The sequence below is a fragment of the Haliaeetus albicilla genome, chromosome 5, assembly GCF_947461875.1.
Source record: "Haliaeetus albicilla chromosome 5, bHalAlb1.1, whole genome shotgun sequence".
In the NCBI taxonomy this organism is placed as follows: Eukaryota; Metazoa; Chordata; class Aves; order Accipitriformes; family Accipitridae; genus Haliaeetus; species Haliaeetus albicilla.
Genome location: NC_091487.1, coordinates 37,705,201 through 37,729,850, shown reverse-complemented (window position 1 = coordinate 37,729,850; position 24,650 = coordinate 37,705,201). Strand labels below are relative to the sequence as shown.

The 24,650-nt window shown below is 43.6% G+C and overlaps 2 protein-coding genes across 13 annotated transcripts in view; both read right to left on the bottom strand.

Annotated features, from left to right (window-relative positions):
• RAD51B (RAD51 paralog B) overlaps nucleotides 1-24,649 on the bottom strand; it is a 498,432-nt gene extending 473,783 nt beyond the window's left edge. For all 12 annotated transcript variants that reach the window (XR_011324790.1, XR_011324792.1, XM_069784185.1 and 9 more), the window contains exon 1: nucleotides 24,512-24,649. The gene's annotated coding sequence lies outside the window, so the exon portion shown is untranslated. The remainder of the gene's footprint in view (nucleotides 1-24,511) is intronic.
• On the bottom strand, nucleotides 452-24,650 carry TMEM229B (transmembrane protein 229B). The gene is made up of 2 exons (XM_009926262.2): nucleotides 24,512-24,650; nucleotides 452-4,813 (listed from the first exon to the last, which is right to left on the bottom strand). The coding sequence occupies exon 2, from the start codon at nucleotides 4,784-4,786 to the stop codon at nucleotides 4,283-4,285; it is 504 nt and encodes a 167-aa protein (XP_009924564.1). The 5' UTR covers nucleotides 4,787-4,813; nucleotides 24,512-24,650; the 3' UTR covers nucleotides 452-4,282.

Genomic DNA, 24,650 nt, shown 5'->3' with positions numbered 1-24,650 from the left:
GTTCACAAAGCAGCGAACCAAGTGACCAAACCCTTGATGGAGCAAACCCTTGCCATCCTAGAAGAAATAAGTCATTCCACGCAGTACAAATTCGCTATCGTGCCTGTGGATGACTTGCTAGTAATCAGCCTGAAGCCCAGAGCCTTACAGCTCTTAAAATCAAAGTTCCCCTGCCCAAGTGGAGACCGACCTCTATTAGCTTAAAATAGCGAGTGGCACCGCGGCCACTGGGCAGCAGCAGTGCTTGCTCCATTCCCTGGGGCAGGAGGTAGAAGGAAGGGAAAAAAGAGTAGTCTCCTTCTCAGGTGGTTCAGCTGCAGTCTGCAGGCAGACGAACTGAAGCAAAGAACTCAGGTCTGCAAACCTCCCCCGTGAATACAGGGCATATTGCATGTATTCAGGGCCCAAGATAAACTAAAATAGAAAAAAACATTCAGTTTCAGTTCACATCTTAGTGGTGGCTCATATTTTATTCATAGTACAGAAAGGGCAGAAGTTCCCACAAACGAAGAAATCCCCTTTCTTTCTGTGCAGGTTTCAGAAAACCAGTCAGCAGCAGAGCAATGCTATTGAACTCGGGAGGACTTCAGTCACCCGCTTCCTAATTCCCAAAGCAGTTAAAGCCCTGCAGTCTTTTTTTACCTTTTATAGTCACAGGGCTAGTCAAGCAAAACCTTGATTGGATTATTCTGCTTTAATTACAAAATGCACTCAGACCAAAGGCACAATAGTACCTGGTACATACATACACATTTCTCTCAACTGTAGCACCAAAGGCCGAAACACAGTCCAGTCCTGCTCTAAATCAACCATTTCCCTCTGGCAAGATCTCTGGAGTATGAACAGACATCACAGCAGTGCTTGAACTGCCTCTTGTGTGCAGGACACCCGACTCTATTTCATCATGTACTTTGAGATCCTTTAGGGTGGACCGTACAAGAGATAAGCAAGAGAAGGGAGGCAAAACTGGAACCTTGGGGTAACTGAAGTCCATATCCCACCACCCATCACCCCCCAGAAAAGAAAAGCAGCGCTGGGCCACTCTCTCCTTGCTGCAGTTAGGACAAGGTAGATAAATCACAAGTTTTTTTTATTGCTGGTGAACTCAAAACAGGCAACTTTAATCTACTGAGGAAGATACACATACAAACAAACATTAGGCCTTGTGCGTTTTTTTCTTCTTCATGTAAATGTCTCTATAACTCTAGTCCAGCTCCCGAGCTCTTGCTGAGCTGCCACCGAGACCCCAGTAATATGCTCTGGGCACTTCTGTAAGATGTTATAAGAAGCATCACATGTATTAAAAAGGGAGATTTTGCAGAAAAGACAAAGCTTTGACTGCAGCCATGTTGCTCGGAAAGGAGAAGTCTGGCTAATCCTGCTGCATTAGGTACATGGTATTATGTATAATTATTTCAATTGATTTAAGAATTTGCCGGGCCCCTTTCTGTTTCTGGTGTGCAAGCTGCAAGTAAAGTGCACTTCTGGGTATAAATTACCACTCTATGAGGATGCAATAGCTGGGTGGTTCATGTCAGACATCAGTGGAAAGCAGACTACGATAGCTGTTACAACGGCACAGGCAATAAGGATAATGGAATAAGACACTAGATGCTGCTGGGAAACCCCTCTGTAGTTTGAGCATCTAAATATTACATCACTGAGCAAAACCAGTGTCATTTAGTGGGGACCTGCTGAAGTCAAGACACGACTGCCGTTGTGCACCCAGTTAGCTCTGCGGACAGCCACTCCTCCTCCAGTCCCAGCTGCAGCTGGGAGTCACCAAACCATGTTGCTAACTCCTTTTAACCTTTTTAAAGAGTTTTGTAACAGCTAAGGAGAAAGCAGGGATCCTAAGGATGTTTCTGTGAAGCTGAGGGTTTCAGGTGATGCAGGGGTGGTGTAGGAGGCAGCACGACACCACACTTAAGCTATGCTGAGAGGATAACCCAGCTTTAGACACTGTGTTTGGTGACCCTGACAGAACCAAAAATGGGGAGATCCCAACTCCCATCTGCACCTTGCAATTCTTGTTCTGGTCCAGTAGAGCTCATCTACATTATCCCATGTACAGATCTCATCTCTTTTTTTCCCCTATGTACAGCATCAGGTGACTATTTTGCCTGGGTCTACATGCCCGAGACCATCAAGGCTGATAAACTACATACTGTTCCTCTGATTTCATAATACTGGCATCACAGCACGAAAAAAACCAAAAAAACATCTGTCCAGTGTTTGTTCTCTTTTAATTTAATGAGCTATAAAAAGGGAACTCTAAATACCCATCTAAGTATTCTGGGTGCTTCTGGAGACACTGCATAGCCCAGGGCAGATTTGATTAACTCCTTGCCACCAGTATTTTTGTGTGTCCGTTGCCAGCAACGGATGCCATGTGAGAAGGGGGAGGGGAGGAATAAAATAATTGCACTCTGTGTGATATAAAAAAGGATTAACACTGCCTTCCTAAGAGCAGAACCAACAAACAATTCCCCTCATAGGGCCCAGGAGTGCTTTTCCCCTCAGGAATGGATGCCCCAGGGCAAAGAGCAGGTTCACAGCTGAGCACTCCCTACCAGAGACAGGGGACCCACACAGAAAGAGCCTGGCCGTTTCTAATACAAGAGTGGAATTCTACGACATGTTTGCATTTCAAGCCAGATTGATCCTGGTGCAGCTCTGTTGACTATGGTGGAAGAACACCTAAAATTAACTTGGCCCTACAGGGCAACTACAGCAAACCTTCCCCATAAATCAGTTAGGAGTGAGATACACCTGACAGGTGGAAGCTCCGTGTTTGTTGCTAACTTCAAAAGCCAAGACTTGCCAGAGCAAATGATGAACCGGTGGCTGCCACTATCGAGCACTTCCCTGCACTGCAACTTTCCCTGTATTCCTCAAATGTCCCCAATAGGTTAAATTTCAAACTGTCCCTGGTGTAGGTAGTTCTACAATGGAGCCACAGCACTCCCTCCCGCTCCACCTCTCTACTGCTGCTCTTGGACCCTAACTCAAAGCCTCACTCAGGCAGAGCATGAAGAAGTGCTCTTCAGAGAGGGGTTTTCACTTTTTTTTCTTTTACTAATGTATCAGGCAGGATAGCATAGCTCTTGCTACCTCCAATTATTGTCATGACAATATGGTTATGGTTATTTAAAGCAGAATTTGGGAAGAAAAAGCAAATCCTCTTGATACACTGAGAACACTGGGTAGAACTGAACCAAGACCTGCCAGTGCTGAAGGAAGGTGAGAGTCGGTGCCAGAGGACCAAATCCTGAATACCACATTAGCCACATGAAGGTTTTGACCTTCAAATGCAATAGGTTGCAGCCAGCCTAAGTCATCAACCACCAGAAACAGAGGAATCCCGGGGAAGGAAGGCCGAAAACTCTTGTGGCCTGTACAGTTGCTACAAGGTTTGCACGGCTGAGATGAGAGCTGGAATCTGCAGCAGACTCTCAGGCAAGGTCTGCTTTGGGGGGACAGAAGAGATGGGAAGACTTACGCTATTTCTTGCGCTTTTTGCCAAGATTCAGATTGCACAGATTATGGTAAAATTCACTCGGCAAAAAAGGCCTTTATTTAAAAAAAAAAAAAAAAAAAAAGGAAAAAAAAGAAAAAAATTTCTAGTGAGTATCAGGACTGAGATTTCAAAAAGTACAAGATCTGTATAAATTCAGCAAGATGTCCAGCACCAGATTATTTCATGGTGCAACAAAGAACCTGGGGAGAGGCCAATGGGACCTCGCAAGGGGAACACCATCTACCTCCCCAGCAGACTGCCAGTCTTAGGTTCTTCTCAACAGCAGCTGGATTTTCCTTGTTCCTGCAGCATCTCAGGTCCCACGGGAGGTATTGGTTGCAAGCAAGCACCTGAATATTGCCTAATGGAGTAAGCCAATCACTAACTTAGCTGGCGTGTCCATGCCCATCCACTAATTAGGTTTTTTCTTTTTGGATGCATTTCCGCTGTAGCATTTCTCTTTCTTCTTTCTCCACATAAAAGTGTAAGCAAAAGGACTGCTTTCATCTGTAATAAGTTAAAATCAGAAATTACCTAACTAACAAGTAACTGATATTGGTCCTTGGAGCCCAAAGAGTAAAATCCATAGAAAATCTATTGGTTCCATTTTTTTCTGGTATATCCCATGCACACCCCCATCAGAAAAATGGGGTTTATGAATCTTATCATACAGCAAGGAGCAGTACCTCAGAGCCAGAGCTGACAGTCTGTGGTAGAGGTCTGGGCTCTCTCAGATTGCTAAGTGTGGTTCTGAGTCACTGCTCAATCAGTCTTCACGTGGCCATTGGCCAAGGCGACGGGGACGGTGGGGGCCCCCGGCTCGGCAGTCTCATCAAATCGTAAGCGCAGGGTGTTTCTGATCACCAGCTGCTCCATGATGAAAGAAGCACAAAACCATGGGATGGCATACTCCAGGGTGATCAGGCCCATGAAGTCAAAATCAAACTGGGAATAGTCCCACGGGCAGGCATTGAACTGGCGTAGGATGAGGCCGGTGGTGAACTCCCAGAGGTATGTCCAAAGTGTGTAAATGAAGCAGCGCACTAAAATGTTACACTTGTCTTTGAGATACAGATACATCTTCTCCACAATGAGGATGGAGGTGCCATAGATGAAGAGCGCCCACACACTGGTAACACCTGGGAACTTCCAGTTAAAGTTGACCACAAACTCCCAGGCAGCCGTGAACATCACCTCACAGAAATAGCCGTGAATGGCGTAGAGGTACCATCGGGAGAAAGCGGTCAGAGGTTCTGCCGCAGCCATTCTTCTGCACAGACCCCAGCAGGCACTCTGAAATGAAGAGAGAGGGGTGGGGGGGAGAGAGAGGAGTCAGCGAGGATGTCACAAGTCCTTATCTCCCAGACACACACACAAACTCGTAACATCCACAAAGGACAAATCTGAGAAAGAAGTGAATTATAAATCATCTCATTTTTACCACAGCAAATTTTAAGTCCTGGGGAAGGGTGGCACCTTACCAGGCCCTGAGTCTCAGCATGGGTCTGGACAACGTACACTGCTCCGCCTGAGAAGCAGGATGCAGCTGGAGTTGCACTGGTGGCAAGGACAGAGCTGACAGGTACAAGGGCTTTGCCGGGGTGAGGCTGCCAAAGAACTTACTGGTTGCAAATCAGTAGAAAAATAGAGTCATCTCACAAGGAGCACCCATCACCTTTTTGCTCTTTTCAAGAAACAGCACTGTCCCCTACTTTTCCGATATGGAATAGATTAGATGAACACAGCACTGAAAACCTGGGCCCTTCCAGCTGTCATCTACAGTCTCTATACCAAAAAATGTTTACTGTAGTGAAAAACTGAGCTTTGATGGGAGCTACAGAAAGGGAACAGGAGAAAATTCCAGAGGTTTTACACTTTCAGACACCACACCTTGCATTCATTCTTCAGCTGAACTGTTATTTCTTCTGTTAAAGAGCTCATGCATTGTATGGCTAAGATTTGGAAAATAATTTTCTTATGGTGTCATACTGCCTGATACGAAGTCAAAACACACAAGAGAGCCATTGAAATCCATTCAGATTTGGCTTCAGGACAGCAAAACACAAAAGAGGAGAATAAAAAGGAACAGCTGAGCACAGAGAGAGGTGGTTAGTCATGATAAATAGGAAATGAGAACAAACTCTAATTGTCTCTACAGGAAGAAGCTTGGTGAAGAGGTTTTGAAAGGGCACAATTTGCTTATCACTGAACTGTTTCAAAGCATTGCTCTGCCACACTACAGTCACTGGCCCAAGCTGATTATAAGCATAATTTTACTGAAGCCTTACAGACTTAGACCACAGGGTGATTTTGACCTCTTTCATTCTTAGAAACTTACTCTTTCAAGCTAGGTTTCTCTTGACTCTTCATCAGGCACTACTTAACTTCTCTGCTCTGCACTTGTCAGTTCTGTGGCACAAGGTGTTAGGAAAGGACCACGCTAACCTTACCTGCAGTCATTCCAGTGCCATCTGGAAAGAGTCTGTTCCTGCCTTGACCTATAAACACAGTGCCTCTCTGAACAAAGTATTAACATGCAGTATGAATGAAATTCTGATAGGAGATGAGAGAAGAGAAATGTTTATGATGAAAAGGGAACTATAATAATGAACATAAAGAAGATACACAGAATATTCACAGGGGAATCTTGAAAGTGGAGAGGACAGAGCTGTATCCATGACCTGTTCACTCTTCTCCTAAATGGACACCCAAACAACCAAAGTCTTGGCAGTTCATATGATGCGTGTACTTGAACAAAGACCCATTTCCTAGTGGCACAATCCATTTTACACAGAACACTGAACTATCATCAGATGCTCAGATCTGGGTCAACAGCACATTATGAGCTTGTGGGTGAAAGACTAAAGAGTCGCTAGGAATTCCCTCATGTCTCCTAACAGTTCAGTGCCAAGAGACCCTGCAAGACAGCAGTGGAGGCGGCACATGAGAAATATGCAGGGGGTGTATCTCCACACAGTCCACAAGAAGCTGATGGTAAGGGCACTGCAAACTTTCTCCGTGAGGAGAATGAGAGTTTCTCAATGTAATGTTACTTGGTTAGTTTGCCAGTACAGTTGATAAGCTTAGGAGTTTCAATCTTCATATCATTCCTCTATTCTCACATAATTTCAAGAACAAATCAATAGTCAGAGGTACAGGAGTCAGGAAAAGCAGTAAGAAGGAAATGGACTGTAGGTATCTTCTGTCAGAATGGGGATATATGGCTGCAACAGGAAGGGACAAGTTTTTTATATCCGAGAAGGCAGACATCAAAAGAAGCAGAGGCCTTAGAAGTCATACCTATTGCTAGGTAAGGCACTGAGGAAATACGGAATGTCATTCTCCAGGAAAGAAAATTATTGTAAAGTTTTTACTAAGCTGCCAAGGGATTGTATGGTTTTCCACTCTTTTCAGTAACCTTTTCTAAGCTTTTCCACTTGTGGCCCTTAGTCCTTGCACTTTGCTCTACATCTTTACATGAAATGTATTTGAACTGTTAGCTAGGAACATCTTAAATATCCAGTACTATCTGTAAGGTTTTCCTTGTAACTTTGAAAATCTCTTCACAAAGTTGGATCAAATGCACAGAAGGTCCTTCCCTCTCAGTCCCTCTCTTCTTATTCCAAGGATTCCCTCACCAATTATTTCCATTGCCTTACACCTGCCCACCAAAGCCAAAGACTCACATAAACATATCCAACAAGCCATGTCCTGTTCTACCCCTCAGTATTTCCTCTAGGCAATTAAGATTTCTCTTTCCTGCTTCTATACCACATACTTAATAATTATCTATTTATTCTCTATTTCTTTTTTACACTTTGCAAAATATTTAGTCACCACACTAGAAGTCTAATAACTGAATCTAGACCATGTCCAGGACAGCATCTACAATATAAGTTAACCCACTGCAAAGACCACTGCTGACTTCTTTTGAATCCTGAGCCTTTCACCACAAGTGCAAGGAGACAAGCATCAATTGCACTGATACTGTCTCAATATTTGCCTTCTACTGTCACGTTTCCAGTCACCCCAACCTCGATGGGAAGCTCCTTCTTACACTATGCTTGAAAGAGTCCTCAAAGGCTGCCTGCTGATTAAGAGCATCCCAAAGACAGGGCAGATGCCAAACTGTGGTAGCCCAAACATGAACTGGTTCCACTGTGCTAGGCACTAAGCAAATCCATAAATCACAGCTCCTGCTGTAAAATATTTCATTCAAAATAAAACAAAAAGTACACAGTAAGACGTAGAATGGAATGGAGGATACCTAGGGAGACTACAACAAACTACAGCACATCATTGCACAAGTTGGGGACTGTACAATGTAATGGTTACAAGTCACTTGAGCATTTGCAAAACAATTAAAATTGCAGCTGTTGCCAAGCATCTTATTTCCCAGCCATATCAAATGGGCTGGTGCCTGGTAGGCAATACAGCACGAGAAGGTCTTAAGAGGGAAATGAAGGAGAAAAGTGTTGTTTTATTGGGCAGCAATTCATGATAAAAGGATCAAGCTGAAAAGTAGTTGCAAGACATTAGTGGGAAAAGCATCCAAACAGAAGGTTAAGACTGGATTCAGTAAGAAATGCAGATTTGTGAAAAGCCTCAAGTAGATAATTGAACTTGGTGATGCAAGACTTTTAATGGAGTGACAGTAATACAGACCAAAAAGCTCTGAATGTACGCTAGCTATTCAGTCTCCTGAGGAAAACAAATGACATTCATCACTGAGGTAGTTACAGTGGGATGGGCAGTGGCTCCCTGAAAACCAGGAACACAGCTGCCACCTACGCAATTGTCTCAGCAGAGAGCAAACAAGTCATGGAGACTGCACATGGATGGCCATGCTTGTACTGAGGCTGCTCACACTGTGCTGTCTTGTGGAAAACGGGGAGCTTCTAAATTCAATGCTATGAAAATGCTTTCCATCATCAGCAAATTATATTTCAAGATGCTGAAGTAGAACTAGTTCCTCTAATACAATGTTATGAGGAAGCCTGAGCTAAACCAGCACAGAAATTTTCCCTCTTTCTCCAGTAGGAACTTCTTTTCCAGCTTGCTGATAGAAAAAAAAAGCAAGTCTACAGACACCACACATGGGCCTCGGAGGAACACACAGTCCTTTCCCCAACTGCCCTGCCTGTGCAGATAACGCTGCTGGCAACACAGGGGCCAAGAGCCCCTCCACCTACAGCGAACGAGCACGGGCCCTACAGGGGGAAGCATATGAAGGACTGTGTTTCTCTACAGAAATCTGGTTCAGAGGATCAGGGCAGAACTCTGACTTAGGGCTGCAAGAAAATAGTATTGTAACAACACAAAGATTATACTTTTATATTTTAGAATATCAACTCTGAAATGGATATTAATCATCCCCTAGGTTGAGGTAAGATACAGATAAACCTGATGCACCAGGCCAAGTAAGGAGAAAGGACATAAATCCCAGACTGCCCTGCTTCACGTGCAAGACCCTTCTGTGCAAGAGGAGCACTTCCATACTCACATTTGGTTTTGCAGGTGACGCAGCCCAGGCGGGCAAGAGGCAAGTGATCGGAAAATGGGTTGATGGTAGACCAAGAAATAATGGCAGATTTGTCACACACAGGCACTGCAGGGGAGACATCAGTGCATGTCATATTCACGCCCAATTAAGTTCTTGAGCACTGCCTGGTTCATTTTTATCAAAGCTTTCCCTTGCAGTGGCTTTCTGCCTGTTTCCCTGCTACCAAGCCAAACTGTGCTTCAAAAAGACTCTCACAGATTGCCTCTATTCCCTCTACTCCAGCAGAATTATTTAGGCTCACAGCCTCTGGATGGGTATAATGAGACCTTATCAAGATACTATGAATTAACTCTGAAGTGCTAATAAAAGAAAAACACAAACAAAAAACTTCCATAAGACAATTCACCTGCTTAGTGATGGCCTGAGGCTATAAATTCTGTCAGCTACTTGATTCACTGCAGGTGAACTTGAAGTACTGCAATAAGTTCCTTATTCTTAGCACCCGATTGTTTCTGCCAGTTGAAAAATTAGGGCACGGAGTTATTTTACAAATTCATATTTGAAGTATTTACTAATATTTAGTTTTGTAACATGGATGTTCATATTTCTAAGAAATGCCTTAGATACATCTATAACTCTGTGTTACATGTCATAATTACTTTTTAATTTGAAAGAGTAACTGCAGACAGAGGAGGCATATTTTCCATAGGATACTTCAGTCCCTCCCAATGACAGGACTGCAAGCGGTAGAGAGCGCTGAAGCAGAAGGCACCTGCCACTCCCTGACCATAAGCTATACCACTTATGATATTCTGCTTCCCCAGACCCTTCTTACCCAAACTTATGTAAAAGTAACCATTCTTCATTACTTTTTTAATTACTTTCATTGGCACATCATTGTAGCTACTGTGTTCTTCCTTAAGACTGGGAGAATCAGACCTGTATCTGCTTTTCTGCTTTAACAAAGAGTACAGTAGAGACAAGGATGTGTTGATAAAAATTGACATGCATTTTTGGGCAATACCTTTTAAAATATAATTCTTCCTCTCTTATTTTGCATTTTGCCTGTGAGTAAACACCAAATGAGCATGCCTTTGCAATCACAGACAACATTCAATGAATGTGCTGCAAAACTGGCTTCAACATTTTCATATAAATGTCACATTTACATTAGGAATAAAGATTTACAGAACACTGGTGCTGGATTTGGCCCCAAGACATTAGATCATCAGTGTTTAAAGATTTATGCAGTAAAGTCTTAGCGGTACTTATATGCTGAAGTCATAACTCTGAGGAGATAGTCATCCTTCAGGTAACCGAAAGCCTCAATTAACTGTGACTCAGAAAATAGAATTTCGACTGTACTGAAGTGTGGAATAGTTCCAGCAAATTGATTAATCAAGCCCTGCAATGAAGCTAAAAGCATGCCACAGACAGATGTCTCCAAATACAGACTTGATGTCCATTCCTTACTCTTAGCGCTTTCAGGATGGATCTGGAGCCCTGGGATTTTGGTCAGTTCTGAATGTATTAATCATCTGGTTTTGCTCCTTCTGTCTCTGGGCTCCATCTCCATCAGGATGCATGTTGTCTCGCTTCTTCAGAGTTCTACCCACACCACCACGTATTGCAAGTAAGAAAGCACAGTCCATTTCCAATCTGCATTTTCCCCTCATTTTCGTCTCTAGTTCCTTTCCCTTAGAAGGCACATCATTCCCCACCACTCCTCGTTCCTTTGGCTGGTTCACTCTGTACCTGCTGGCAGCCTCTGATCCCTGCCTATCTTTCAAATCTGTTCCAAAGAGAATTGGGATACAGTAAAAAAGAATGACGACAAAAGGAGATTAAATGAATCCAATTACCAGACTAAGCCAAAGGGATGGAGAAGTGTAGTTCTTACCGGTAATGCCTGTGTGTGGGCTGCCCAGAAGGCACTATTTCACAATGGGAAGGAGAAAGGTAGGGTTTTCTTAGGACGGAGTGTAGAACAGGGGCTTTTCAGATAACAAAGCGAAAACATGAAAACACTGTTAGTTTAAAGAATAGTCTTCTGACTTAATGTGATCTTGTGAATGGCAGTAGGAGTGCAGAAAGCAGAACAAATGCAGAACAAATTAAGGCAGCAGCTGTTTACTTACAGTGACCAAGAGAGATGTTTCCTATGTTCCTGACAGAAGTTAAGACCCCTCAAGAGTCAAGCGAGCAGCAGACTTGCAAGACAAATCTGTGAAGAATGACTGAGTCCAAACTCGGCATCTAGAAGTATTATCCCCGAATCTCCCCAGCATCCCTTTCCGGTAAGGTCACATCCTTCTCCAAGCCTGTTGCTAGAAGACTCCTGTGCCTTACCTGCTGCCTTCCCCTGTTTGGAAAAGCTGCCCCAAGTCCCCAACATTTGCTGATACTACAGCTCTCAAACAAGCAAGTGTCCAGCAAGGGCCCAAGTGCCCCTGAATTGGCCCTAGCACAAAGCAGAGACTTTGAAGCCAGGACCCCGCTGTAGGAGCAGGCAGAACTTCCCACTAACACTGTGGAAGGAGGAGGCCAGCACTACGGAAGGTTTGCCCCCAAGGAGGTGGCATGTCCAGTGGGGCACAATCTGCCCTGAGAATCTGTATCAGCCATCCTCCAGTTCTGGGTGCTCAGTTGCTGGATTCACCGTTATCTTAACCTGGACACTAAGCCCAGGTTAACTTCATTCTCTGCCGTGAGAGCAGAATTGAGTTCCTAGAACCCATTTTTCAAAAGCTGCCACAAGTTTACAGCCCATGACTTCAGGCATAGGTCTGAGCACTCATAGTTCCTGATGGGCAACTGCCAGACTCGTAAGCTGCCGGGAGCTGGGCCCTTTCATTTCAAACCGTGCATTCAAGTACAGTGGCAATCAAAATTCATGGCTGTTTTTGAAAGCTTGAGCTTAACATGTTGTATTAGCTGACTGAAGCAAATCTGACATTGAAAGAACATAATGCATGTCATGGCTTACCAGGAAAAAGCAACTGAAAACAGAGTGATAAATGGAGAGAGAGAGAATTTATCCTGAGAACATGCTGAGAGTTTACAAGATTTTGCCATAGCCAATATCCTTTCCACAGTCACTAGAGAGCCAACAGACATAAAGAAGAGACAACATTAAGGTCAAGACACTATGTGTTACCCATCTAACATGGTTTCTTAAAGCTGTTTGGAATGTCAGATAGTTCTCTTTTGAAAAGGGGTTTTTTTTTTCCTTCTTAGGAAATGCCCCCATCTTCTTTCCAAAGCAAAATGAAAAGTAAATACACCAGTCCACTCCAACTCCAATAATAAATTGATTTGGACAACTCACAGAGGTCAGCATCAGTAACAGTAACAAATAAATATGCTTAGCCCAGCTCTTCTGAACAATCTGCAGAAACAAGCCAGAATCATCATGCAATGGAGGAAAGCCAGATTTGGCAACAAAATTGACAAAAAATCCAAACACATTTCACATTGAAAATGAAGCTTGGCAGAGAAAAAATATTATGATCAAGGCAGTGAAGTAAGAGCATCTAAAATCCTAGTCTGCTAATACCCTGATGCAATCCAAGTCACTTATATCTGTGAAGAACAGCAGTGTGTGGAAAAAGACAAAAAAAGATTAGAACTGTTGACAGAGCCAAGGCAGTCTCTCCTAGTTTGCTGCAGGTAAAGCTCAAAGCAGCATTTCAGAAAGTTAGCTGCTTCTTTTACTGGAAATTCTTGCTGCATATACACAACTGTAAAGAACTATTTCCCTCTCCTTGTATTACTCTTCACCAGTGCACAAACAAGCCTTTATAAACTCCCAGCATTCAACTGATAGTAGGTAACTGGTTAGTGTAAACACCTGCAGCTAGCAACTACAGTCACTCTTCATCTAGGAGGAACAGAACTGCTGCAGACCATAAAGAAACCTAGCATCTTGGTCTAAGCTGCATTAGGTTTAAACCTTGCAAGCAGAAGACACTGCATAAAGACAGATAAAACAGAAAGGAGCACACTTTCAAGCACCTTCAGAAACACAGCCCAAGAACTGTCATAAAAAGTTTTCCTCTCTCTTTCCCCTTTTGGAAGTCTCTTGATGGCAATTCTACAGAAAATAATTTTTCCTCCTCAGCATCTATATTTTCCTTCCTAACATTAAACTACTGCTGAGGTGTGAAAGAACCAGGTCTTCCAAGTGCTATCTGCTATTCGCCAGGCTGTGATTCCACAAGTTTCCTCTTAACATCCCTGCTGGAGAAAACTCAAGCAGTCTCAGATTGCTAAATTATTCTTTTTCACCAAAGGAATCCTTGTGGAGCCTCCAAGATGGTGGCTACCTCATCTTCTTAATTTCAAGTTCACACAAGTCCTTAGAGGTAGAAACATCCTGGAAGGAAGGTTAGAAGAAGATAAATCTCAGAACACTACTGACTACCTCACCATGTCTGACAAGATCTTCAAGTAGTCAACCATGCCTACAGCTGGGAAAGGCAGCTCCTCTGAGCAGTTTCCCAGAGTTTCTCCCACAGTGCCCACCAATTAGCCTACCATGGAGATTAGTCACGCCATCACTGGCTTTCAAAGTACGTCATCAGCAGTGGAAATATATTGTACAGGCAAATAAATTAGTGGTGAGTTTTGTACTCTATTGTTCAGGTTTATTTCAGTTCAGAAAAAAACAAGCAGCAGCCTGTAAGCACATCACTCGGGTGAATCTGTCTTTGTAGGCCAGTCAAATTTCTCTGTCCTGAATAACAGGTCAACAAAAACTTCAGTTTTAGGGCCTAGTTCCTACACAGCAGACACACCCCTCCACTGTGTTGGGTATTTCATTTATTTACATCTTTGCAAAAGAAGACTTACATTTTTAGTGCTGGAGTCCAGCAATTCATCTTTCATAGCACAGGGTAGCCCAGATCATGAAATAAATACCACAACTTCAGACTGCTTTGCAGATCTAGCAGTTTATGGCTGTGGTACATGAGACCCCACTCACATTCATCCCTTTTCCCAGATCCAATCTACACATTCAGCCTTCTGAAAAATTCTAAACCATCTCTTGTGAATAGCAGCCAACACACATCTGCTCCAGTACTCGTGGAATTTAACTGCATCATGTTAATACCACCTGCTTGCTAAACACCTGAAAAAGGAACTAAGTTTCCACCTTAGAAAAGAAATTCCTTAAGAACTGCTAACTCTAATCCTAAACTCAGCAAGGAGGTAAAAATACTACTCACCTCTTCACTCCTATCAGCTGTCAATATGCACAGAAGACACTTTCCACTCTCAGCTGCAGAAAGATGGCACAGTCACAAAAGGTCAAAGCACAATGATAAAAGGAGACTTGAATTTGATTCCACAAACACAGCTGCTGCAGTAGAAGGCAGGGCAATTTTCTTGCTTGGTTCTTAAAATTACTACCATACTTGTGTTGGCTTCTCTAGGACCCAGTGTGCCAAAGCACAGAAAGAGAGGAAAAGCTGGTAAGAATTTGGGGAAAGCCTTGCAAGAACCTCGCCTTGAGAACAGAAGATGGATCTAAAAGAAGTAGGATGGAAAGACCCTGGAGTATTTGTAGAATAGAAGGAAACAAGGAAGAACGCACAAGTAAAATTCTAAGTGTATTAGTAGCTGAAGCCTTGTAGGGGGCTGATATCAGGGAATTAAACTCATCACTGTTTCCTAATCATTAACTTCATCTAAGCAGATAATAATGAAGATCCATAGATTTCCACAGCTACTATAGTGACAAGATAAAATCTGGATACACGTTCCATCCTCCTTCTGGCTACCAACCCCAAGTTAACAGAATCCTTCAAACCAGTCTGGCTGGGAGCCTTAACGGGGTTGAAAAATGGCCTGGAAAAGTGAGGCTATTTTCCTCTCATTGTTGAGCTGCTGAGCAATCACTGAGAAGAGGCAGCACTCAGGTATGAACAAGACATCTAAAGTCAGAAGAGATGAGAAAGGCACGTAAAAAGTCCCTCAGTGGCCAAACAGGGCAACAGGCAAGAGACTTACGAAAGTTACATCAGAGCAGGTTAGCCACATCATCTTCCTGCACCAGCACGTATAGAATCAGTGCAGCTGGAACAAAGAACTGGAGTTTTGCTCAGTGGCAAAGTTAACCTGACAGTACAGATCCATGCTTGGCTTAGGAGAGACGTGCTCTTTGCAAGTCTTGCTTGGAAGCTGAGTTGCTGGAATATAGAAGAATGGGGAGAGAAAGAGGAAGATGGTTGGATATGGACCAAAAGGCTGCTCTGGGATGAAAAATAATCTTGAGAGCACTGGGAGAAAAAGTTAAGATTATGACTCTTGACTGCATATGCTGTCAGACAACTGACAAAACCCCAATAATAAAAGGTGCCAAGGTAAGTAAAGACTGCTTCTCTGCTATTGTCTCAGATGACTCTGCTTAGAAGGCTACATTAGTAGCAGCTCTTGATATAAGACACAATTTTAGTTCTAATAAAAGTAAATTCTACTCTGCTCTGCAGAGTACACTGTGCACAGAGTTCACTGTGTTTCTCTAGTTCAGCACTCCCTTCTGTCCAAGGTCAAGCAGCTGCTGCATGCAGAAAGAAAACGACTGAATATAGCCAGACTATCTGCATTGACCTGTTTTGCCCTTACAAAAAAGGGAAGACTACTGTTTTAAAACCTGTCTCCACTTACCTGGCACTGCAGTGGGGCATGGCTATGATTTGACTAGCACGCCAACAGAATGCTCATCAGCAGAACAGGCTCTTGTGTATCATCTCCAGCAGCCTCAGCCCTGGGCTAGCAGCACACGTCACTGACTGAAGGCTCCAAGTGAGTCTGTCCCAAATAGTAAGACTTTAGATGAAACTGAACATCCTATCTTTCTAAAGTAGAAGTTTAAGAAAAATTAATTCCTTGCATCTTCAGTTGTGTCAGAATACTTCACAGTAAGATATAGATTCCCTTATTATTACTACCAGAAGGAGTGTCCAGGTGTCAGTAAATCAAGGTACCATAGTTGTGTACAAACACACATGGAAAGTCAGCCTGTGCTTCAAAGAACATGTTGTACCATGTCATCTTTCTTATTCGCTGCTGCTGCAGAAGTAAGATCTAGAAGCCAGAATCCTATTTATTCTGTTTTTTCAGGCTTCAAAACCAAACTGTTCTAAAACAAACATAGCTCTTGTTTTTTCTCATACATGTATGTTTAATTCCCAGTGATTGACAAAACATCCTCATAACCCAAACACAGGCACTAATTGGCCAAGATCCTTGGCCATCTCAGAAGAGAGACCAGACACGAGGTGTCTCTGGATTCTTTTACTTGCCTCTGGAAGCTGGTCTTTCCAGAACAGGTAACTCATGTGAATGTACAACACAGAAAGTTCACATTCTCACTGTCAGCACTTCTCTTTCATTTACAAAAGCACAGATGTCTGTCTGAACAGTCCTGACAGTACCTTTCACAACTCTGAACTGCCCTTACAAAAGTATTTGTGATGGTCATACAGGGGCTTCAGGAACATGTGGGGACACAAGTGCAAAGGAGGAGGAGTTGGTGGCCCAGTGGCTCTGTCCAACTGGGGTTGTGATGTGCACAATCTTTCCCCACTGCTGGGCTCCACAAGCAACATGCTCATGCCAGGGAGAATTAGCTATTGCAGACCCAGACTATGTTTTCAGTAACTTTGATCTTACTACTTTGATCAGATTAGAGACACAAACCTGATACTCAACTTCAAACAGCTTCAAGCTCAAAGATGGCCTGAGTATCTGAAACTTATTGCCTCTCTCCACCCCTCTGCAATATCAGTTGACCCAGCAAAACATATTACCTCTCCTTAGAACACCATATTGTCCTTGATCTTTGAAGAGAAAGGAATACTGAGCTGAGCGTACTTCACCTGGTTCCCAGAAGAGGCTTATTTTTGAAGACTCATGGCAGCCTAGTGGCCAAATCCTTTGAAACGCAGGATGCTCTCAGCTGAAACACCAAAAGAGATGCTATCTAGCAGGCTATGTGCTACAGAGCTATTTACACCGGATAGGAACATGTAAGAGGAAGTGGTAAGACCACAACTTCCCATCCATGAAGTTCAGTTCATTCTTAACACCTCCCATAATAAGTTCAAGCCTCCACTAACTTCTGTCAACTTGTCAGAGGAAGCTTATTGCACTCTGCACCTGGTCAGAAGGACTCAGTTTCCTCATGGGGCCTGGCAAGCACAACCAGAAAAGAAAACCACCACAGCTGCACCATCCTCTGCACCACAGAGGCAGGCCTGCTGTCCTGAAGTCTCATGCAGCAGTAGAGGCGTTCTAATGGAAGGGCAATTGAAGTGCCTTCTTCCAATTCAAGGAAACTGTAGCCTAAGGCTTTACCTAGCTACCCTGTAATTGTCCTTTTGTATTTAGACAGAATGGCCTTGGCCAGGGGTGACCAGAGTGTCCAGCCCTGTTAACAACTGGCCACAGAGCTCCCAAACAGGGCAGGGCTTTTCCAGGATCACACTATTTTCTGCCAGGGGCTTTCTGCCCAGCTCTTCATTTGTGGTGCCCTTAACTCCTGACTTATGTTTTCAGCTTTTATTTTGCCATCTCCTGAAGATAAAAGTTTAAAGATATACTTTAAACAACTGCTTGTTATTTTAGGAGGCACAACTGTTAGTTAAGCAGTGAGGAGCAGACCCCTCCTTTGTGCAGGCACTGAGCTCTCATTGACTGAAACACACCTCTGACAGCAATTTGTACTGCAGGCTGAATCTCAAAGAAATCTGCCTTACTCTATCACTGCAACATGATACATTCTAATAAATTAATTATTTGCATGACACTGTTTTGCTAGCTTTTGAATTTCATATAAACATTTCACACACACACGCACCCAAATTCATTCATGAATTTCAGCCACTTAACAAAGGTACCTTTGTTACAAGCTTTGTCTCCGTAGGCTCCCACCTGCAGTTACTAGAGCCTGTGAAGGTAGCTAGAGATGGACACATCCTAGAGGCAAAAGTGGAGTTTGAGCATTCCTGATGCTACCATTCCCGCATCTTTCCAGTACCTACTTAGAGGTGCTTAAAGCATGTACACCACCGATTTATACACCTCAGTGACGTACCTGAGGTTACATAGAGTAATTCCAGGTCTTATCAAACAAGATTTCTTCTTTATCTTGTTTTCCTTCCAGGCAACAATAGGTACCTCATGCCTCTGGGCAAAGAGCCAGCTGAACACGGATGCTAGTTCTCACCTGCGTGTTGGGAACTGTCTTGTGATAACACTAGAAAAGAATTCCTCAGTTTTACATAGAACAGCTTGATACTGCTCACACTCACCACCAAAAAAAACCCAACCTCTACAACAACCCCAAACCCTAAATTCTTTTTAAACGATCTTTAAAGTCTGCTCAACAAACAGAGCATCAGGTGACCTATAGCAAATGGAACCAGAGAGGCACCATATGTTATCTTGTCCCTGCTTATGTAAAATGCTTAAGAGCTGTCATTTTCCTGCCTGAATCATGCATCTACTATTGACAGTCCTGGAGGCACCCATTCTGGTCAGCTTGTCCACTCCTTTCTAGAAGTACACAAACCTGCAGCATGTAAGGACTTTTATGAAAATCACTAGGTATTAAGCAACACACTGTTGGTAGGAAGAATAAGAATTTAAGTTTTTATCTCCCACCATGAGTAAAACAACCTAAATATGCTTCCATTATGTAACTAGTCTTGATACATGCAACAACAAACCCGTCACATTACACATATGCTAAACAGCACTATTTCCACTACTTTGTACAACAGTTCATAGGAATTCCAAGGTGTTCAAAATAGATACCTTGACATTTTTCAAGTGTGCTCTTTGTGCATAGGCTTGTACTAACTTAGAACCTATATGTACACTGCAGCTAACTGACTTGCTTCGCTTTATCTTCATTATCTCTCAGAGCTCCCACAGCTGTAAAAACATGCAAAGTTAACTTAAATGCTACATATGCAAAGTTAACTTTTAAATGAATGTGCCTCAGCCAAAGCAGTCGTGTGTGTGTGGAGCGCAGATACAAGTTGTTCTAGCAGTGCAGATCTGCTCCTGAAAAGAACTGGAGGGTCACTTTTGCTATCTCATGCTGATAATAGTTTTATTGGGTATTTCTTATGCCTAAGTCACTCTTCAGAGTCACCTGCACTTAAGATACTTTGGCAGCACAGTACAACATATGAAGTTTTACACTGCATCCACAACATTTATAGATATTCCTTCCTTCTCCAACTGGGTCTACACTGATCAGTATATAAGCATAGGAAGCATCTTCTGATGCCTGGAAATGGCCCCCATTCAGCAGCCTTCCCTCACCATCTTCCCTGGTAGAGCTACAGTGTATAAATTCCAAGAGTCTGGCTAAGAGCAGACTCAGGAATTGGACTGGGCATTAGAGGATGCTGCCAAAATGTGAAGCTCTTTTGCAGAGCTTCATGAAAGCTCAGCACTCAAAAAGCAGGGGATGCTGGAGATCCACCCCAACACTTCTCATCCTGGGAGTATTAAAACTAAAATATCATCTAGAACACAGTAACTCTCTCAGAGCAATTCTAAAAGGCATTCAGGTTTCTACAACAGAGAGTGAAAAAAAGGAGAGAAGCAAGTAGCAGCCAGGACTCAGATGGAGAAGCAAAAGGACTTTCCTAAGTCAGTGCCAAGGTGGATACATGGATGGGGCTGTTGAGCAGCTGTGCTGCCTCATGAAGCAATACGCAAACTGCTGCAAGTCTTGTAGTGAGCTATGCTGGCCCTAAGAGAGGCACAAGGGGCCAAATAGTGCAGCGCACTAACACAGGACAGACAAAACCTCTGCTTCATTACCAGGTTTGCCATGATCTGTGACATGACCTTGGATCAGTCACTCCACCTCTCTGTGCTTCTGGCTGCCATCTGGCTAATTAGACTAAACTATTTGGTGTGAGGCCTGCATCTAACTATAGGTTAGTTTGGCAGGTAGCACAATTGGTTACCCATACCGCCAAAAGCCTTCAAGCAAAACTGGAACAGAGGGAGCAACTGCAGCCAGTCACTTGCAGAAGCACTGAATTCACATGGCATCAAAAAGGCTGCACGACTAGGCAGCTCTCAGCACCAGTCTCATTTGCTCAGTCATCTGTGTCGCATGGATTCTCAAGTTTATCAAAGCATTTCTTTAAGGGACCCTGAAGGTGCATCTCCAGATACAAGCATTTGTATTTAACAGCATATTCAATAAGCTTCTCTGTACAGCACTTAGGAGTGAGTAATTAAAGGAAATATTACTGCAGTAGAGCTTCTCATTAGCAACCTAATTAGCCTTCTGAAAATAATTAACATTCCTTTCTATAAAGGGAACAGATGACCCATTACATCCATCAGACAAGCAAAACAAATGCTGAAGGTAAGGGAGATTTGTTCAGGGAGACAGCAAGAGAAGCATCCAGCAGCAGGACGAGTAAAAAGGAAGACGACAAGGCAGAAATGCCCATGACTCACAAAGACTGTACTATGCGAGTGGGTGTGCAGGACTGGTACATGCCTGTCTGATGGTCAATGTGAATGCTGGATGCGCATATTTTCCTTCCTCTACCTCTATGACCCACTGATCATCCATCAGCTGAGATGCTGAAAAATTCCGCACTCTAACTTATTTTGAAAGCCAGATAAAAACGCTCTCAAATTCAACCATTCACAGCCACAAACAGCTCTCCATATGCAAAAATTCCCTCCAGGTCATGTTTTGACTATTAAAACACTCTCAAAATGCCCATTAAAATAAACCATGATTTAATGTCACATGCAGCCCATTTCTGTGGCCCACAGGAACAAGTCAGGCGACGGCTACAAACAGCATGAACTACACCTCTCCAGCTTTCACAGAGTGGTGCTCTGATCAGTTAGCATGCCCTGAAAGAGTTAGGCGTATGTTTCTTGATCAGTGCATGTTTGAAATCAGTGTGAGTGAACAGAGAGTCACAGGCATCAGTGTTGTGGGATGTGTGTGTATGGATGGATGAGAGAAAGCAAAGAATACAGGTCAACACATCACTGCCTGGTGCAGCAAGAACTGTGGTATTACAAAAGTCTGATGCACTGTGTCAGTGCAGGATAACAGATAAAGGAGAAATAAGCCACAATGGAGCTGAGCTTCCCAATATCCACATATTCAGGTAACATCACAAATATAACAAATGATGAACATGCAGTTGCATCTTCAGCGACTTCCGTGTTTGATGTATATTTACATTTCCCTGGCAGGAAAGCTGAATACTCAGAGCCTTCAAGTGTGATTGCAGTGAGGGCAAAGCTCACCCATACAAAAGCTTCCAAAGCTACATCACTATGGAAACCACAAATCCACCGCCTGCTCTGTCTACTTCTCTCACTGATCAAAAAAAAATATATTCATCCAGTTTATTGTCTTCTCACTTCTGTCAAGACCATAGGAGGACAAACACATTTTACCTGCTTCAAGACCAAACCTTTCTTCCTTGAGAGCCCTCTTTGTGAAACCTATCCCACCTCTCAACTCAGCTGCAAATCTTCCCCCCAGGATGCTTCCACCACTTCTTTCAGTGACAATTCTTCAAACACAGCCTGGGATTTTATCTTAGCCTCCACAGCTTCCCTCAGCTTCTGGACTAGGACAACTCCAAAGGTGGCTCACTCTAGGGCAAATCCAGCTAGCTGCCATAATGAGAAGCTGAAAACTGTTCTGGACTCAAGTTATAGTGTCTTGTTTTGACTGAAGTATCATTCACTTCCTTTCCTCAAAGCTCTTTAAGAACATTTGAGGTGCTCTCAAAATGGGGTAGTGCACATTACAAGACAGCTGTAAACGCAAGTGTTAAATTTTTGCTTTAAGCAGCCCATAATTTCTACAGCAGTTCCTAGTTACAAGTAGCTTTTCCTGCACTAAAAATCTGAGTATCTCTCAGCAAAAGCCTAATAGCCAAGAGCAACTCTGGAAGATGCACCAGGAAAATGGCAAAAAATCCTCAAAAGTCTGCAATATGGCATGCATGGTGCAGCCTGGGTATGTGAAATGGCTGAAGGAATCTTCATACCAACCAGCAGGAGGGAAAAAAGCTAAAAAAGAGTAAAAACCCGTCCACACCTAAGTATGTGCATTTTATGTTGAGGAACAGCCTCTGAACAAACCTTCAGCAAGACCTTCTCCACACTGGGCACCTCTTACCTGAGCTCAGAGCAGTTCATGGAAGAATCAGAAGAAAATTTAGTATCTGCAGCTTCTTAAGTCCTCAGTGCCTCTCAACTTCAGCTGCCAATTGACAACCATTACACAGACAAATGCCCACTAGTAAACAAGTTGAAAAAAACCTATGTATTTCACAGATGTTCCCAAACAGCAATTTAAATAGACTCCTTTCCACTTTCCTCCACTTTCCTCCTTGCGTGGAGGAAAAAAAACCTGCCTGTGCTCCCGAACTTTTAGTAGATGACACTTCCGCTTCTCAGCAAGGCAGAACTAGGAACAAGCTGACATAGTATAAGTTCTCTTTTGTGTAGTATTGCTTTGTTTTTCAAAAGATGCAGCCCCCCACCACCTTTCTGCAAAATGGGCCAGAGCAGTCAGTGCTTCCATCTTGGTCCTAACTCCTTGCCCTCACCTCACAGCCAATTCCAGGCTGGCATTACCAGATACATCCCAGTTTCATTGGTGTTACAGGAGTTCCTACCAAAAGCCCACAGGATGATCAAAGGTTACTTCTGTGTCCTCAAGGATGTCACAACAATGCACAAGCCAGTTTCATGGAGGACAAACTGAGCCGAGCGGTGATCACAGTCTGCAGGGTCGTGTCCCCGTGGCTTTGGAAGCAGATCTGTCTGCATCTCCAGCAGACAGCATCCTGAACAGCCTGAGTGGATGGAACATACAGGAGGCATTGGAGGAATGAATAATTCATAGTCTTGTTCTGCTGCCAGTGGATCTATGTTTTCTTGTGCCCATACGGCATTCGGTTTTTGTTTTAACAGTAATAGGAGACGTCTGCGCTTCCTTTGATGGTTCTTGAGGGCAGGCGATAAGCAGCATTTGCTCTACTCACAGCAATAGTACCATACACAAGAGCACTTGCCAGACACAGCTTTCTTCAGAAGTACTCATGGCTGCATCATTGACAAAATGGCTGGACTCATTCCAAGGCTCAGTCCATCACCAGCAGCCTTCCCGGGAAGCTGCTGACACTTGCTTTGTTATAACCTTGCAGCACTGGTCTGGACTTTACTGCTCAGTAGGTGACACTTTTTGATCAACTGAAGCCCTGTATTCAGCTACACAGTGGGCAGCAAGATCACAGTCAGAGCTCAAGGCAGCAGCTGACCTGCTTATCCACACCGTTAGCATTGCCACAATTAAGTCTACTGTCTTCCTTCAGCAGCTGACTGGGTCTGCTCCCCAGTCTCAGAAAGGGACAGGGGTCTATCAGAGCAGGAATACCTACAAGAGTGGGACAAGAGAACACCCTAGCATAGGATCTTTTTGGCACTACCGCTGTAAGAAGGTAATGAGACCCCTGAGACAGGATCGGCTGAGGGAGGGAGGTGCTACATGAATCTGAATTTTAGATATGTAGCACCTACATATTCAAAGTGAGTTCCCAGTTAGAGATAAAGTACTGTGCATGACCTACCCATGAAACCTTATCCGTAACAGGGAAAACAATACTGTAGCCTGAACTGCTGCAGGCTGTATCAGAGTACCTGTGCTTAACCTCCTGTTAGGGCACCACACCGCATACTGCGGACACACAGAGCACTCTGAAAATGCTGCAGGGTCTGGAGAATGTCATTCTGGTCCCACAATGTCCAGCCCATCTACCAGGATCAATATAAAGTTTCGCTCCAGGATATAAACCACACTTCCAATTTGATAGCATTTTACATCCACTCTGTTAAAGTGTAACAGACTGCCATAGATATCAGCAAGTGGCAAGATGAGCCCAAAAAGATTAGTAGAGTAACACACTGGTGAATCAGGTAAAGAGACTGCACTGCTTGTCAGGGCCAGGAATAGATTCCTCATCATCCAACTCACACCTGTGCTTTTACCACCAGAGAGAGCAACCCTCCACTCTTTACCTACTGCTCTGGTTTAGCTCAGAGATACTGCTCCACTGTCCTGATTGTTTTAACTGCCTAAGGCTATCCGAGTGTGAGGTTTTAAAGAGACAATAACACTCGAATAAGTTTGGCAATATAAATTATAAGCAATCAGAATGATGAGACTCCAAGCAGACAGAAATCAAGGGTGATGCGTGCAAACGCCAGTCTTAACACTTCCAGAAAGCAACTTGCAGTTTGAAACGAGGTAAATAACTTCACATCTTGACGATCCTTTATACACTCCACATATTTAAATCTCGAAGGTCCCATCTACAACGCAGTCAGCTCTGTACTCAGAGAACTGCTCTGGTTTTCTGGTCTACAATGTACTCTCACCAGTTTTGCCCTCCAGCCCTTACCTTTTCTGGGGAGGAATCCTGGGGCTCTCCCACTTCTTGGTCAGCTCCTGGTTCACAGCATCCGCAGGTCGACCGGGTTGCCTCCAACGAGTCCGAGCTGTTTCAGATGCCAGCCACCTTCAGACCAGGCGCGTGTGAC

Bases quoted from the DNA above. Each gene is read 5' to 3' on its own strand.
- TMEM229B (XM_009926262.2), bottom strand. From the start codon at position 4,786: ATGGCTGCGGCAGAACCTCTGACCGCTTTCTCCCGATGGTACCTCTAC.